The sequence below is a fragment of the Berghia stephanieae genome, chromosome 2 (assembly GCF_034508935.2).
Source record: "Berghia stephanieae isolate SIO BIC M18660-M18661 chromosome 2, UCSD_Bste_1.3, whole genome shotgun sequence".
In the NCBI taxonomy this organism is placed as follows: domain Eukaryota; kingdom Metazoa; phylum Mollusca; class Gastropoda; order Nudibranchia; family Aeolidiidae; genus Berghia; species Berghia stephanieae.
In genome coordinates, this window is record NC_088361.1 from 126,458,091 (window position 1) to 126,476,224 (window position 18,134).

The 18,134-nt window shown below is 33.4% G+C and overlaps 1 protein-coding gene across 1 annotated transcript; it reads right to left on the reverse strand.

Moving 5' to 3' along the window:
• Positions 1 to 1,237: 1,237 nt before the first annotated feature.
• On the reverse strand, positions 1,238 to 17,724 carry LOC144966544 (tubulin--tyrosine ligase-like protein 12). Its single transcript, XM_078903191.1, has 14 exons — positions 17,472 to 17,724; positions 15,282 to 15,415; positions 14,697 to 14,861; positions 12,576 to 12,612; positions 10,163 to 10,322; positions 8,873 to 9,015; positions 8,446 to 8,636; positions 8,073 to 8,285; positions 6,591 to 6,702; positions 5,669 to 5,820; positions 4,580 to 4,664; positions 3,584 to 3,652; positions 2,806 to 2,944; positions 1,238 to 1,771 (listed from the first exon to the last, which is right to left on the reverse strand). Exons 1-14 carry the CDS (start codon positions 17,589 to 17,591, stop codon positions 1,623 to 1,625), a joined length of 1,869 nt encoding a protein of 622 aa, XP_078759317.1. The 5' UTR covers positions 17,592 to 17,724; the 3' UTR covers positions 1,238 to 1,622.
• Between the last annotated feature and the right edge of the window lie 410 nt (positions 17,725 to 18,134).

Sequence of the window (18,134 nt, forward strand, 5' to 3'; positions counted from 1 at the left end):
TAAAAGGTGTTGTCATTTGAAGCTCAGACGTGTTGACTCTTGAAACAGAGTCATGATGGCAAGCTTATTGTGAGCATCTGGAAGGATTCGTCGCTAGTGCTATCAAAAGCACAGTGGAAAACAACCTTTACTTGGACTTGTTTTAAACTCACCCATTTTTGATTTTTTAATATGTTTTTATTTTCATATAATATCATGATAAGGAGGTAAGGGGTCGGGTGTGTACTCATGACAACTCACAATTTAATTGAGTGGATACTAGTCTACTGCAGAGTTATAATCAGGTCTACATACAAATTTGAGATTACTGCAGAAATACTTTCCCTAGTCATCAAGGTACCCTTCACACTTGGGTCAAGTGGAGCAATGGACATTTTTGGGTACAAAACTGGACTGCATGGTCTGTAGCCCAAACACCTGCCACGATGCCTTTTTGAGTAACTGTATCTGGTAAAAAAATTCATAGAATCAGCCCGAAGTAATATCAAAACCAGTTTACTTTTTTCATCTTTTCCTCTTGTTTCAGTTTCCCCCTCCCCCCTCCTCTCTTTTTGTGTTTATGTTTATTTTGTGCATCCTTCTTTATTTCTCACCATCCATGTCATTCTTCATGTAAAATCTATATGTGTCAGGGCATGACGTAATCAGTCGGAAGGTGAAAATTTTGGATTTGCATTTTTCTGCATTTTCTGAAAGAAAATGCTCACCAGAGCATTTTAATCTTTATTTGAAGTAAATCGGGTGATTTTTCATGAAGATATAGTCAGATGTACAGGCAAGTATCCAGCAACTTTTCTCAAATTTCATACTTTTTCAACTTGACTAGTTGGAAAAAAAACATTTAGAAGTAAAATTAAGCTTTGATATTTCCCGAAGGGTTGATTTAATCATTTATGACAAGAACCCATTTTGGATAAAAATTGACCTTCTAACTAAACTTGGCAATATCTCAGTTCAAACCTATTCACCATCCGACTGATTATGTAATTCACTCTAACATATATGCAACCTGTCATCTGAGATATCATAAATTAAAGGGGCCAGAAAGGGCCTGATACCAACCAATAGATGTCAGTGTAATGAGAGCAGATAAAAAAGCATATATTTGTTGTTCTGCCACTTCAATATGGTATATGTTGAGGTAAACATGGTGCCAAAAAGTTGATTTTAAAATCAAAATGATCAAGGTTAAATTACTAAAGTTAAAGAACTAAAAATGTATTCATTTATTCTTTAAAAAAAAAACCATATTAATTTCTTTATTTCATAATCTAAACTCAAAATCCAATTTTCATTGACTAATATTAACTCCAACACAGTATCGATTTGATATGGTGGGCCACATATATATGAATAATCGAAGCTACTTTATTTCTTCTTTTTTATTCCCCCCTTACACTTTTTGTTTGCACAGGCACAGGAATACAAAGCCTTTTATTTTTATTTTGTACTTTTTCCTCAATGAGTTGGCATCTTTTGATAAACTGTATCAAATTTTTTATTCTGACAATTATCCCATGCCCCCCCCCCCCCCCCCCCCCCCCCCACTGTATCTGTTTTTTCCATAATAGCACTTCATTATATGTACAAGAGAAACAATACGCTAAATATTCATGAACATATTACAATGGGACAACATGCTTGTCTTCTGTATCATTGAGGAACATCACACTGAAGAGATCATTGTAGAAGAAAGGGTGGTACAAACAAGCCCTATCACAATCAGCACCGAAGTTGACCTCACATATTTTGGGTTGCATGTATCTCTCTCCTGGGGATACAAAGACAAATAATAATAATAATAATAATAATAATAATAATAATAATAATAATAATAATAATTAATATTAATAATAAATATATTTAATAATAATAATAATCATAATAATAATAAGAATAATAATAACAATAATAATAATAATAATATAATATTAATATAATAATAATAAATAATAATAATAATAATAATAATAATAAATAATAATAATACAAAGAAAAAGAAGAAGAAGAAGAAGAAGAAGAAGAAGAAGAAGAAGAAGAAGAAGAAGAAGAAGAAGAAGAAGAAGAAGAAGAAGAAGAAGAAGAAGAAGAAGAAGAAGAAGAAGAAGAAGAAGAAGATTTATATGGCGCTTTACGCAAGGCCTCGAAGTACATTACATCTATTGCATAAAGCTTACACAGTGTAGGTAAAATTCCTCACACACCTAAAACACACAAAAGTGCTCAAACAAATGGCAGTTTTAAATGAACAAGAGACAATTACACCAACTGATAGTTATTTACAAAAGGTGTTTATCAAAAAGGAAAGTTTTGCGGCATTTTTTGTGGATGGGCCAAACTTGGAGAAGACACTGACGCCAGAGGACTTCAATTTTATACAAGGGACAGTAGATCTGAGTGTTCTAGAGCAATTATAGGGAGTAATTAAATCTTGAATAAAGCAGCAAAATAGTCGACAAATGCTTTGTAACACAAAACAGATATATTATACTCGATCCTAGCCTTCATAGACAGCCAGTGCAAGTATTGGGAATGTTGTAAGTAAATCTTTTGTGATGCCTGATTGTTCATTATTATGTGAGATTTTTCCAAAGATCACAACTACTTATCAATGATAAATTGGCCTAATAGCTCACTGCAAGAGCACTTACCTCATTCGCAAAGGGACCAGTATCAATCACTAGTGCATTCCAGATTTTTTTCTGATCCCCCTTGTGCACATAGCAATGATAGGGTAGCTGGGTTTGTAAGTGTGATAGACTTTATCAAAATCTAACAGCCTGAAAAGGGATTAGTCTTTTATACCTGAGGGTTTGGTATTCCAGTCCAGCATTAAATCAATGGCATAGGCAGCCCTCGACTGGGGGTTGTGAACAAAACCTCTGGGGGAAGGCAACGAAGTGGCAGCCTCAAATAATTCCCTGAACATCACAAAAATATCATTCTGTTGGGGAGGAAAAGGGGAGGGGAATAGAAAGGCTCGTATTAATCACAATAATATACCAAATTAAAAAACAAGAGGTAACTAAAAGGGAAAGGGGGAGTACTTTTTGTCACTTGGGACTTGGGAAGGCAAATATAAACACTACTCTGGATCCATACAGCATTGCCCCAGTGAACAAAGGCAAGGTGGCTTGCTCAATGCCATACACCACAGTGAATTTGAATCTGGTTTTAAGGCAGAGATCCCAAAGCCAAGGGCCATAAGGCATTGTGTTAATGGCCATTACCTTCATGAATTACTCGATTTATTTAAGAAGATTTAAATAGAATAATAGCCAGACATTGAAAATGTGCCTAACCAGCTGTGATACTGTGATGAAGTAGCGAGATATAATGTGAACAATGAGGAAAGTGTTTGTTATGAAGTGAAGTGAAGCCATTTTCAAGGGGTCACAAATACTCTTCACTGTCCATTTCAATCTGTATTTTTTAAAAACATGTTTAAAGCTCACTTTATACCGCTTATGGCTCCAAATGGACTAGTTTATGTTCATTTATAGTGACAACTTTAAAACTAATTTACATATAATGTAAAAATCTCTTTGAAATTTATGTATAAAGTATAATTGCAATGCTTTACCTCAATGTCGGACCAAACAAAACCAGCATTTTGGGCCTCAAACATTGGAATGAAGTCGTCATAATGAATCTGTAAAAGCAAATGTGTGGATCTGAAGCTGAAGCTATTTCTATACTGCTATGTTAAATATTATACTATTCCTATAATGTTTTATAATACAAAATGACTTTAGTGAATAACAATCGGATAAAGAACTTGGAACTTTAAGAAAGTTGAGTCTTCATTTATAGTATGATATCCACTAAATGTGCATAAAGCACTTTTAGAGGTGTCCAAAGCCAATGACAACTGTAGGCACTATAAAATATATTTATACAGAGACAATGCTCTTAACAAATAGGTACCCATATTATACCCAAGTGAAGTGAGATAATGTGAGTAAAGAAACATTTCCAAGGACTCATATTTGCTCGGCCCACATCAGGACTGGAACCAGGGACTACTGACCTGAAGGCGAGTGTCATACCACAAACTGAAAAATGCCTCTTTCAGAAATCAAAGTACACGGAGATTAAACAAGATAGACAAACTTTAATAATCCAAAGAAGAATTATATTATGTTTTGTATCCAGCATGACTCTTACAAAATAATAAGCATGTACACACATACACACAAATAAAATCCCATGAAAGGGAATGTATGATATTGTGCAAAGACTCCAGTAAATTCAAGTAAATAAAGCGCTTTGAGTACGTTTGGTGGATATTGTGCTATATAAAAGCTCAATTAAAAAAAAAAAATTAATCTAACAATCACAAAAACATATAGACATGCTGCTGATGAATAGCCACTTCGCTTAGGTAGGGCTATTTTTCAGTATGACTGTTCAGTAATAATGCAATTTGGTGTGTAAATTGGGTTCCTACTTGACATAGGTAACCATTGAATAATTTCTAAGGATTTTCTGATTGATTGATCTAGATTTAGAATGGTGAGGACTGATGGCAAGTCTAAACGAGTAAATTATGGCTGAGTGGGTAAAGAGTTTAACTAACTTGTTTGAGATCTTTTCCTTCGTTGGCATAATTCATCACTGTGAAATGTTTGTGGTAGTCATCAAATGTGTCCAATGAATATGGCCTTGGAGACAAAATAAGAAAAGAAACTAGTTATAAACATAAAGAACTATATTAGTTGTATGAATTTAGAATAAAAATAAAGCATGCATCAAATGTTATGTTATGTATGGCCAGGGGCAGGATGGGTGACAATGATGACAAAACTTTGGTCTCGGCTTTTTGTCTTTAGATCAGGTACTTTAACCACATTACCCCATTCAACTCAGATGCATCTGTGAAACGTGCATATTCAGATTTTTCCATAACCAGATATCCTCTCACCCCCAAAAAATAAATTAAAAAAAATCAATTTGCAAATAATGGATTTTTAATTATCATTTCAATTCAGCTTAGTAAAAAAAAAAAAATCAAAATATGAAAGCTTTCTGTTTTAGGGTTTCACACCTCTTGCAGAATCTTTATGTCATTTGAATGCCATAAAAAATCAGATTTCTGAATGAGTCTTAAAATTATTGATTTAGACTTTAAATACGCCTAAGAAAAATATTGTAAATGAAACAAGCTCAAAAAAGGACACAGAAGTAGGGGCAAGAGCAATTTATTTCTCTCTCTAGTCAGAGACGACCTAAAAGTCCCATCCAAGCACAGACACAAAGTCCTGAACAAAAGGGATATAGTTAAATACTTATAAAATATATACTTATTACAAATATCTTACAACTCATGTAAACTTGTATCAATTACTTAAATACAGGGAGATGATTTAAAGTTAAAAAATGTTCCCAACACATTTCACTAGGTCCCTTTTTCAAATTCCTTTAAAAAAAAGGATACACATTCTCCCTTTGACAGAAGATTCCAGACATTGCCTACAAAAAATCAAATAGTTAAATTCAAGGAGATAACAGAAAGCAATATTGAAAGGATAACAGATACATATTCTGATAAATAGAAGGCAAGAGGGATCTCAATGGCCCAACATGGGAGGCTGAAAGACCCCACTCCAATATGGATGCTATCAAATCATAAAGGTCTAATGACCCAAATGAGTATCTATTTACTTACTTGTTAGCAAATCTCAGCCAAAAGACTTGATAGGCATAAATCTCAAGAGGCTTCACACTATTGACCAAGATCAAGTATCGAATGTCAAACTTGACGAGGCCAACATCCTCCCGATGGAATAAAACAGGGCTCTCAATGTATTTACTGGCAATCTGGTATCACAAACAAATCATATTGTTTTAGATTATACGAGACATGAGATTTGGAACTCAACAATTGTAAACAAACACTGGTCTTCATTTAATATAATAAATCCATTCTCCTCACATGTTTAAAAAATACAGAATTGTGTATATCTGTTAGGCATGTTCTCTTGACTTGCATGATCGGTGCAGCATTGTTCGTCGATCCAAAAATGCGCAACAATCCAGTTGTAGAAATGGTACTAGTAGTGGTGGTGATAATAGTAGTTGTGGTGGTGGTGGTAGTAATAATAATAGTAGTGGTAGTACCAGTCTGCAGGATGAGCAACACCCACTGGATTGTTGCGTGTTCCTTGGATCAATGAAAATCGCTGCGATCCATCGAGTGTTACTCATTCCGCAGATTGGTTCTACCACTACTACTACTATTACTACTACCTTCACCACCACTACTATTATATGGTGATGATGATGATGTGGTGTTGGTGGTAGTAGTTGTAATGGTGATAATGACGGGTGTTTGTGGAAGTAGTGGTGGTGTTGTGGTAATAGTAGCAGTGATGAGGCAATGATAATGATGATGATGACAATGACGATATTGATGATGATGCTGATAAAAATTAGAATGTACATTAATCTGGCTATAAAAGCCATAATTTAAATACTTATGATTTTTCTTCCATTTATAATGTTCCGCGGTTCAAATCTAAATGATAGAAACTGAAAAAATTAATTTATTCTTTAATTAGGGAGCCATAGTGAATTAAGCTGAATCATACCTTAGGTCCAGACTCATTAAGTCTAACAATCTGTCCCAAGTCATTAGTTATATGGGTGTCAAGAGCTCTGGCTAGATTCCAAGGTTTGCAAATCCAGTGATTATCAAGGCCTCTGAAAAGGAACAAAAGAGGGAAATATAATTTATGAACATTTAAAAAAAGATTTAGTTTGATAAATCAATCATTTTTACATTCAAGCTTGTCAACATTAAAGACTTTTTCCTAGCATAAATCTAAAAAAAACCCCCAAAATATATACTTTTATGTACCAGGTGATAACAATAAAAATTGAACCCATCACTTTTGTAATAACATCAAGGATATTGCGTAAATTTTAATGACATTTTAAAGACTAAAACATCAATAATGTTCAGTTCTAAATGGGAAATATTGAAGAAACTCAAATAGGAAAAAAGTTATCCAATAATTAGCAAAGCATGTGAAAATCAGGAAAATATGAAAAACAATAATCTAAAATAAAATTATGATCGACATACAGCTAGGAATAAATAACCATAAATAAACTATGATAAATTTACTCTATTAAATAATCAATAGCGTACTTTGCGATGTCAAGACCTTTCAAAACAAATTTTGTATCATACTTTGGTCCAATTAACGCCTGCGAGAGTGTGCATGTGTATTTTGCAAGTTCATTCTTAATCTGACCACAGCAGCACCAACATCATGTCAGGCAATGCTGAGCGTAGTCATTGGTCAGATAACTCTGGCTCTGGCATTATGTAAGATCTTAAAACATTAACACAAATCTCAGAAGATTTGAGTGAAACGATACCTAACTTTAGAGTGATAAATATCGTTAATGTGCTTATACTAAAAAAGATGCCTAACAAACATATCAAACTTTTTGAAATGGATATTTGGTTAAATATTGTCTGCTGTTGGAACAAACGAAGCATTGTGGAGTGCAATGATCATTGTGAATCCATTGAAATGCGTGATATAAATTCATATTTATTCATCTTGCTCATGATCAACTTCATCTAAATGCAATTCTTTCTAAATGCCTGGGTTTTTTTTCTGCTTTCCCACAAGGCATTTGGGCAATCACTGCTGTAAAGGAAAAAAACTAAATGAATGATTCCAGCAAATCTGGTTGGATCTGTGTCAGTGAAACATTGCCCTCTTGCTGGTTTGAAAATGCGCTATTAAGTCATAATTAAGAACTGACAACCTGTAAGTGCAGGGCATCTATCTGTTCATAGTAGTGCATTGTCAGAACCTTTAAAGAATGAAAAAGATAATAGAATTTCCCAAGTCAAATTGCATATTGATAAAAAAAACTAAAACATCTTATCTATTTGGCTTATCCTTAAAACATCTTCCATCAGAGTAACAATGATAGAAAAAGCATTAGATATGGTAGATACAGTTAAAATGAACTATATCAATATGCATTTTGTATACTTTCAAAATATATTGGCTTGTGGAAACAAGTAACTGTATAGTTTCAATACTTACTGCGCTTCTCTCTGCTGGTAGTAAGAGATAAATTTGGGCATTTCGGTTCTGAGGTTATAGGTCACAGGGAGCCACTTAGGGTTACTCTTCATGGGGTCTGAATTTTCGGTGGCTGCCCGTCTAGCAGTGATGGCCAATTTGTCCTTGATGGTGACAACAGACTCACAGGGAAACTGGTTTATCAAAGTGGTTGGTTGATTTTCACTTAAACCTCTGACATTTAAAAAGATACAGGTAAAAAATATTTAAATAGAAGAGAGAAGAAATACAGATGACAGGTCGATGTAGATACTATCAATTACACTTTTTAAAAATGTACTCTTGAAATTTAAACTATCTTTGGGCAATTGTAGAAATGTCACAATGTACTAACTTGAAATCCTTGAAATGCTCGTTATACCACAAAATATCTGCTTCCTCAGGATTCTCGACAATCTCAAACCGTGGATCAGTAAGAAATTTGGCCACAAGGGAATACTGTGTGAATACCTTCAGATTACGGTCCTTGGGTAGCGGGGGCATTTCAAATGTGGGTGATGGGAGAATCTCAGCAATTCTAAAAGACTGAAAACAAATAAATGTGGTGAAAAACAATAAATTACATTCCTGTTAAATGCAATTCTAAAATTGTACATTCACCTGCAAAATTATATTTTGCACATTTTTTTTTGAAGAACGATATTATAGTCACCGATGCAATATTGAGAAATGGATTAAACATGGCAAATCTACGAAAAAGTACATATAAATTTTCATATTCATTTATTTGTATATTTTGTATTAATTCCTAACACTAATACCTCAAAGAAGGCATCATCTGGCTCTTCATGCTTGAAATTGATGTGTGTCATATCTTGAGGGAACCAAGGAGTCATGAGTGCCTGTATATTATTGGGGTGTTGTTCACCTGCCTTCAAATTGATGTAGTTACGTGACACTGTGTCTGAGGAGAGGGAATAATTACTTTAACTTTAAGTTTGAATTTGTCATCATAAAGGAAAATTTGAAAATGGATAACTCATAGAGAAATATAGCTGGAATCAAAGTTTGAGAGTGTATTGCTCTCACTATCAGGAGGCCACGAAGGGTCAACGAGATACTGCTGTCACATAATTAGGTTATAGTATCATATTATAGTAATTGAGTACATGGGGTGGATTAAAAAGAGGAAATAATAAACGGTTATGATTTAGATGTTCAAGAAGATAAGACGTGTTTGTTGCCTCTGTCATTGATTTAATAATATATAAGCCCACATATGACAACTGCGAGTAACATTTCGATTTCCATTAAAAAGACCAAATGTATTCGATATCAATTTGAGATCCAATCTTCATTTTCATGGCATGCAACATCATATGCTTCTCTCAGTATCGTAAGGATTTGGACTCATCCCATCAGCACTTTAAGATCACCATTGTCATTAACATTCTGCTTAAAAGTTTTGCCCTTTCCTATACTAGAGCTGTTGTCCATTTCACTTTTACTAGGTTTTCCAGATCAAGATTTTATTTGCAATACATTTCCACCATCATTAGCTTTCCCTTCATTTTTAATATTATGATCAGTTATAAATCTATTATTATTTTTTTTATCATCATCATCATCATTATAATTATTCTCATGATTAAAAAAATTTTGATTATTATTATCATAATTGAAATTTTGATTATTATTATCATAATTAAAATTTTGATTATTACTATCATTATTATTATTGTTATTACTACTACTACTACTATCTTCATCATTATTATTTTTATTATTATAACTATTATCATATTAGTTTCCTCTAGAAGTGTTGGAATGTGTGGATGATGGGCCTGGTAGAAACAAATAATTTATCTCAACGGAAAAAACATAATCCTCAATAACAAATTGAAACCACAAGAAATTATACAACTTGGAGTGAAATTTGATAAAATTAAAATTATATCCAAATGAAACAGATATCAAAATTAAAATTCCATGTCCTCATCTGTCAGAAGCACAGTACAAATGATCTGTCCTATGCGCATTGATTCTCACAGCCAAGGAATTTCAAAATTACATCAATCATTTCACGGTGAAAACGACCGTTCATCACTGACCTCCCTCCTCTAAAGCCACCACAGGCCACATAATGGAATATACTACTCCAGTTACAGCATAGGCAAATGGGACAACATGAAAACTAGGATGGTCTGAGTGTTGTATCCGGCTACCAAACTCATCCATGATGTACCACACTGGCATGGATTCTTCTGTCCCCTGAAATACAATATCAATATCAATTCAAATCAGAGATCAGATATGTCATAGGCATAGAACATTAAATATTTCTTAGGTGAATACTAGTCTGAAGCTGTGTAATGTGAAGGACATTTAATATTACAACTTCGAAAAAAAAAACAACAATATTCATTAACAAGAAACATGTTGGGATAAAAATCCCTCTTCAGTACAAAATAATATATAAATAATATATATATATATATATATACTTGTCTCACTGTAATATGTTTTGTTTTATATCACTGTAAAGCGCTTAGAGCCTGTGACAACGGGGTAAAGCGCAATATAAATGCCATTTATTATTAACATATATTTATATAAATATATATATAAATATATATATATAATATATATATATAAATATATATATAAATTTATATATATAAATATATATATAATATATATATAAATATATATATATATATATATATATATATATATAATATATATATATATATATAAATATAAATATATATATATATAATATATATATATATATATATATATATATATATATATATATATATATATATATATATATTTATATATATATATATATATGTCAGAACACAAAAATTGAAAGGTACAACTGGCAAATATCACACAGATATATATATATGTGTTCTGACAATGAATGAGCTCTGGCTAGTTTATTACAAGTCAACCGGACATCCCAATGTGTAGTTTAATTGCAAGACGTATGTAAGTCCTACTTTTGATGCTTCCTCACAAACAACTCAGCTATTGGCTGACCAAACTGTTGAATGACTATCAATTAACTACCTTTGCAGAGACATCCTCGTACTTTGCAAGTGACTGCGGTTATTATCTGCACTCCCAATGCTGCTTTACTTGACTCAGGTTTGGTGGAGGTTTCTTAACCTTCGCCATTGAAATCAGGCTTTTTTTTGTTGTTGAAATGTCAGCAATGATTGCATCGATGAAGACTTCCCCACAGTTTTAAACATTCTGATTATTATTAACTAGCAAACCCCTTACATCTTTGATGGGACCAAGCACCTAACAGTCTGAAAAAAATAACAAAGAGCAGAGTTCATCATCTCCTTTTATTTTCTTATTGGTAAACAACCAGCTATATTTGTCCGAGCGAGCTTGCAGAGGTGTTACTAATCCTGTATTTTGATTCAACAAATATCTACAGGTTAGCATTCTTAGCTTTTTCCCATTCCCAGACCTGCCAACCCTTCATATTCCAAAAGCGGAATCAGAATGTCAGAAAATAGGAATTGGAGCCAAAAATAGGAGTTTCTTAACAATGGATAATTCTGGATCAAAATGACCACCAACTTTGCCACCAAAGACATAAAGACAGTATATTGTCACATGTATTAGGTAATGGAATGGGGAAGGGAGAAAGGAGTGCAAGAAATTTTACTACTTAGTTCCCTTTTGGCAATCATTAAAAAAAATTCCACCTTTTAACCCCCCCCTCCAGTCATTTCTGTTGTCTTACCATTATCACCATATATGAAAATCGGAATTTCAGAGACAATGGCACAGAATTGGTAGAAAATAAAAATGATTCTGCCAAAAGCGAAAGGGTTGGCAGGTACGCATCCCACCCCTGCATTGTAATCTACCTAAATAGCAAAAATCTGGGTGTTCTGCATTAGAAGGATAAAAATGTTAATGAAATGGCTAATTTTCATAGCAGATAGTAGTCTGGTTTTCCCTGTAGTAGATACATACATGAACATACATACGTACACTCAGACTTGTCTTTTATTCATATAGATAACCTGGCTCTATCTCAAACTCAATGGAATAATTTCACCGAACAGATTTCATAGTTTGGAAAATCATTGGTCAATAATCTCCTATCTTCACGGGTTCTTTAAAAAAGAATTTTGGTTGATTGTTAAAGACCTATTGTTTTTCTTACTGATATCTCCAAATGTCAAGAAAAGCATCTCCTAGTTCCTAGTCAAAATTATGTCAATAAAAACAGTTTTTATTTACTTATGTTATGTAGAGGATGAAAATTAGGACTTTTGGACTATGTCAATATATGTGTCGATTTATCCATACTGCCATGTACCTTTTTTATTTCAAAGATTTTTTCGAATGCACTTATGTAATGTGATATGCCTTAGAGTCCAGCTCTCTGCTGTGTCTTTTTCATTTCTTGAAAGTCATATAACATTTATCCCTTTCTTTGATCCAAAAGTTTTTGCACTGCCTATAATTCTGCGGGTAAAAAATACTTACAAAGGTAAAATGCCCAAAACTGTAGGTCTGATTATATCTGAGGAAAACAAGTTAAAAAGAAAATTATCAGATGGATTCAGATATTGTTTGTTTGTTTGTTGTTGCTTTAGGTCTCTTCCAACACAATTGAGGTTATATGAGAGACCGCTGAAACAAAAAAACAAGCAATCTAACAAAAATACTACAAATGTAAATCAAAATCATAACCTAAAGATATCATAAGCTAAATTATAAATAACCAAGAACAAACAGGCAGAAGATTTACAGAAAAAAAAATATCCCCTGTCAAAAATACAATCACAAACCAAAGAAGCAGGATAGGCTAGTAAAGAGAAGAAGAAACGACATCACTATCGGATCGTACACCCATGCGAACATCATAGGTATATGATTCAAGGGTGATGCTCCCATCCAACCACCCGCTTGGATTCAGATAGGACAGTTTACAAAAATGACACTTTTGTGATTGGAACAGCTTTTTAATGGTTATTATTGACCATGGCTTTAACACATATTTTGGACATTTTGTACTATTCTCAAAAAAGGAGTTTTCATTCAATATGCATAAAGTCTAGATTTATCTCTTAATGAAGACTTAATATTTTAAAATGCAGTCCACTCCGGATAAACGCAACTTTCATTAATCGCAACATTTCTCAAGAAACTAAATTAATTCTATATATAGCCACTGGTTAATTGCAACAAACTTCGGTGAATCGCAACAAATTTTCAACCTCAAAAAGTGGCACATTCAAGAAATCAATCAAACAAAATCTCATGATTACATTTCATCATGGGTGAATCATGACATGTTGAAGAATCGAGAGTAGTGCAAGAGTAGTGTCTCACCACTCTGTTAAAGACAAAAGACGGCATGGCGTTTCACTATGGGTTAGCGGTCATCTGTGACCATTAGATAGGAGGCGAGAGGGCCTTGGCGACAGGTAGACAATGAACAATGTCAACACTCTATTCGATACAAAAGAGGGCGGGGCTTTGAAGTATGGATTTGTGAGGTTTTCTGTGACCATTAGATAGGAGGTGAAGGGGTTGGGCATAGTCTAGACAACAGGTAGAAAATGACAGTTGTATAGATAGACTGATCAGTATCCTTTGTTTTGGGATTGACAACTGTTCATTGTGACCAATGGGTTTGATGAGAGCTTATTGTTTCTCATCACAACTAATCTCTTTGACTCTTACAAATGTTGAAAACTAAAGAGTGAAAGTTGAAGAGGATGCTGATGATGATGAAATTGAACCTATGTCGAATATAGAAAAGCTAGACTTGTGGAAAATTTCCATCACCTCATTCAAGAAGACTAACAGATTTGCTTCCATCATTGGAAACTATTGAGCAACACGTTTATAAATATTTGGCTTCAGTAAGAAAACAGACAATCCTTGATGCCTTCTGAAGGAAATGCGTAATATCAAATACAAAGGAAAATGATGGAATTTACAATAATAATTTTTTTTAAAATTAAAAAACAAAACAAAAAAAAAACAAAAAAAACAAAACAAAAAAGTTTTAATGAGGCCATAGACAGTCGTGTAAACTCAGAGGGAAAATGTTGCAATAATGGGGACAGGAAACTCATCTTAGGTTAATTGCAACATTTTTTTTTATCCCATGATGTTGTGATTATTCAGGGTGGATTGTACATACATGAAAGTTTTTATTTGTATTTTTTCCTTGACAGGTGATTTCATGAGAATGAAAAAGAATAAATGTGGTAGTAGTTGGTTAAATTTTACAACAAATCCACTGGTAAGATATGAATTAATAAGATTTCCACTTTTTTTTCTTCAGGAGAGTAAAAACTGAATAAACTAAAAACATGTAAGACAAGGCTGGTAAATGTTTCAATACAAGTAATTTGGCAATCAATGACAAAATTGTGAGTTAAACCCATTGTACAGATGCCAAGATTAATCAATTTGAATTAAAAAAGAAAAGAAAAGAAATAAGGGAAAAAAACAACAACAAAATAATAAAATTGTGAAAAGCTGCATAATACAGACATATCAACTCTATACCTAACAAGAGTGGAATCAGAACTTTTGAAAATAGGAATGTCACATATTTTCATATCTGCATAATACCACAGATTTACTTACTTCCACATTGTTTTCAGGACTTCTTCTATGTTTTCTTCCTTAGTCTTCTCTTCAGCTTTAATGTCCATCAAGGCCATCATCCTCTCCAGTAAGCCTGAGTAATTTGTAAGGTGAGATCTTGCTTCGGCACACGTGTACGTCCAGGCATGATCAATAAGGTAGATCCTAAAAAATATGACAAAATTGTAATAACATAAAATAAGGTGACATTTATTATAAAACAATTTCTTAATGAAGAATAACGGGCTTAACATATATTAATCAATTCTGTCGTACATGTATATTTATATATCCAAACCAATCCATATTGGGGAAGCTTCAACACTGAAGATAAACACATATTTGTACGGTGAGGGATGGTGTCAGGTTATGGCCCTATATATATATATATAGGGAGGTAAAAATTAATTGGAAACAGTAAAAATCTTTTTATAGTAGTTTACGATTCTTAAAAAAACATTAAAAAAACTAAAGTAGTTAACAAATCTACATAGTTCAGGTTTTATTTGGGTAAAATTGCTCCTGGCTCTTGGGCATGAATAAAAGTGGATGAGATATTTTGAAGATTCAACAAAAAATACACACTGTTTTGGATCATCAAGGGAAACTCCCTCCTCTGCAGTGACTGCAACTTGCCATTCCACTTTACTACTTCCAGATTCCTCTTCACCTTCTGCTAAAAACATCTGCATCTGGAAAGTGTTCCCTGCATCAAAAACCTAGGTTGTAATAAAAAAATAATGTCTATGATAGCCTCTTAAAATAACAATCTTGAGATAGATAGACAGATAGACAGAGAGGGAGGGAGAGAGAGAGAGAGAGAGAGGGAGAGAGAGAGAGAGAGAGAGAGAGAGAGAGAGAGAGAGAGAGAGAGAGAGAGAGAGAGAGAGAGAGAGAGATACAAATTAGAACTCTTCTGATGTGTTAATATTCTCTGATACATTTTCTATAAATTAGAACTCTTCTGATGTGTTAACATTCTTTGATAAATTTTCTAAAAATTATCTAAAACCATCTAATTTTCATTCAAACTATAGTTAGAGATATAGATAGATAGGGGGAGAGAGAGATGGGGCTTTGACTGTCACATTCTCTAACCAACTATTTCAAATTTCTTTTCCTGTCTTCCTCATGCTCTATTTCTCAGAATGGTCGGCTAACCCTCAGTAGCTGCTGGGTTACGGATGCGAGGTCGATGCAAAAGTAAATGCTCAAAAAGAGTGGACAGGGAATCATCAAGCTAGCGTTTTTTAGGCATATTGTTGACAAAGACGGATTTTATCAAAATGTTGTGCTTTCGCAAATACTCCATGGCGCGTTCACTTTTGCACTTCGTGTTACACTATCAAAGAGAGAACAGAAGTAAACCTAAATAACAAAGCCAAAGTCTCAAGACGGGAACAGAGGTTGAAAGACAGGATAGCAAAAACACAAGATAGAAGTCTAACAGAAAGTTGGAAATAAAAGACAGAATGTCCAAGCACTGGCAAAAGAAAACCCCCAAAAATGCACATACACATTCACCATTCACACAGACACTCTCGCAAACAACCAAAACAAAAATCTTGAGAACTGAAACCGTTCATATAAATAGAGATCAAGTCTATTTTCCCGAGCATTCGGAGAATTAGTCACTTTGAATGCTTTGAAATAATATTTACTATAACTATACTACTTCCCCAAAACGAAATCCAACAACAAATCCGAATCGGAGCTAAAAATAACTAGATATCAAAACAATGAAGCAAAATTTCTACTCCAAAATTGGTGGAAACATTTCTATAGATAGTATAAGATTAACTTAAAAGAAGTCTGTGGGCTGTAGAGCAGGGTTGCCAGTTTGGCATTTTAAATGCCAGATTCCAAAAATCTGGCATTTTTGAAAACCGTTTGGCATTAGAAAAATCATTTGGCATTTGGCATTTTCATTTGGCATTTTCTTTTCTTGTATATTATACTTCAAATGACACCTTTTCTTAATTATTTCTAAACTTTGGACTCTGCACTTGAACCAGATTCAATAAAAAACATAATAAGAAACACGAAACAGTAAGTTTTCTTAATTGTCAATAATTATTTAACTGTTTACGTATTTACCTTTCATGTTAATGTATTTCTTTTTCATTCTTAAAATCCAACCGTGGTGTAGTGGTTTAGCACTCCACTTAGTAGTCAGTAGGTAAAAAATTACCCCAACAGGAAATTTAGTATAATTCAAAAAAAAAAAAAAAAAAAAAAAAAAAGAAAGAAAAGAAAACACGCAAGCCACCAGGATATGATAGTAAATTGTCTATCAAAAGTGAGTAGTTTTCTTAGTGGGGGTGGGAGTCAACAGACTTTGGCATTTTTTTGAGTGTTTTGGCATTTTTTGAGTCTTCCCCTGGCATTTTGTTGAAAAATAATCTGGCAACCCTGCTGTAGAGCCGATTGGATTAGAATTCTAGACCACCCTTCAATATTTTCTCATTTTGCTACACTGGTTCAAATCCACTCCCTGTTTCTTTTTTTTTTCTTTTCTAGATAATTAAACTTTGGGAGGAATGAGTTTAATATTCTGTTCAGCTTTTGAACAAGATTTTCTTTTAATTCCCCCCCCCCCCCCCCCATTCGCTTGATGATTACAGAACTGCCAATAATTAGTCCAACTTGAGCCTGCCACACTGACAACTAATAACAAATTAAACGGGCAAATAAAAGAAGGGAATTCTTAATATTATACTTATACGACAGTTTTTAGGAAGTTGTTGTTGCAGCTGACCAATATCAACAAATTACCTCATTTTTCAACTTCTCAAAAAGCGTAAGCCAGTATCGTTCAGGTAAACCTGATGACAAAAGTTGAGGCTGGTGAAGTTCAAGAAACCGTTCAAATGTTATGGTGTCGTCCCCTGACATTTTAAAACTTCGATCTATAAATAGCAATTCACAGATGAAATAAATTGCAAATTTGACCAAATATTAAAGATCCTGTGGATAACAAAAACAGGAATCGCACGTTGACTATTGACACTGGTTGAAGACTTCAGCAGTACATGTTATCCGTTTTTAGTTTGCAAGATTTCATCCTCGCATCCCCCTCCATCAAACATGTTTGGTGCAAACGATAAACAAAAACCTATAATAATAACATTGTCAGAAGCATACAAAAATGTAAAAAAGTTTGACCTATGACAATAAATGTCATCAAACAATAATTTAACTAACTGTTTTAAATATGTATGGTTATAACGATGTCTTATCTTATCGTATTAACCCTAGTTTCAAATATCGCAGCGCGTTCGTTGGTCGTTTGAACGATAAACGACTGGGGTGCTCAAATAATTTACCAAATAGGACTAACTTGATGTACGTGTATATCAATAGAAATGGCACAAAGCAGTATTGCTACGTTGGTCAGTCTATAATTATAACTTAAGAAGATTAACAGACTATGTACAA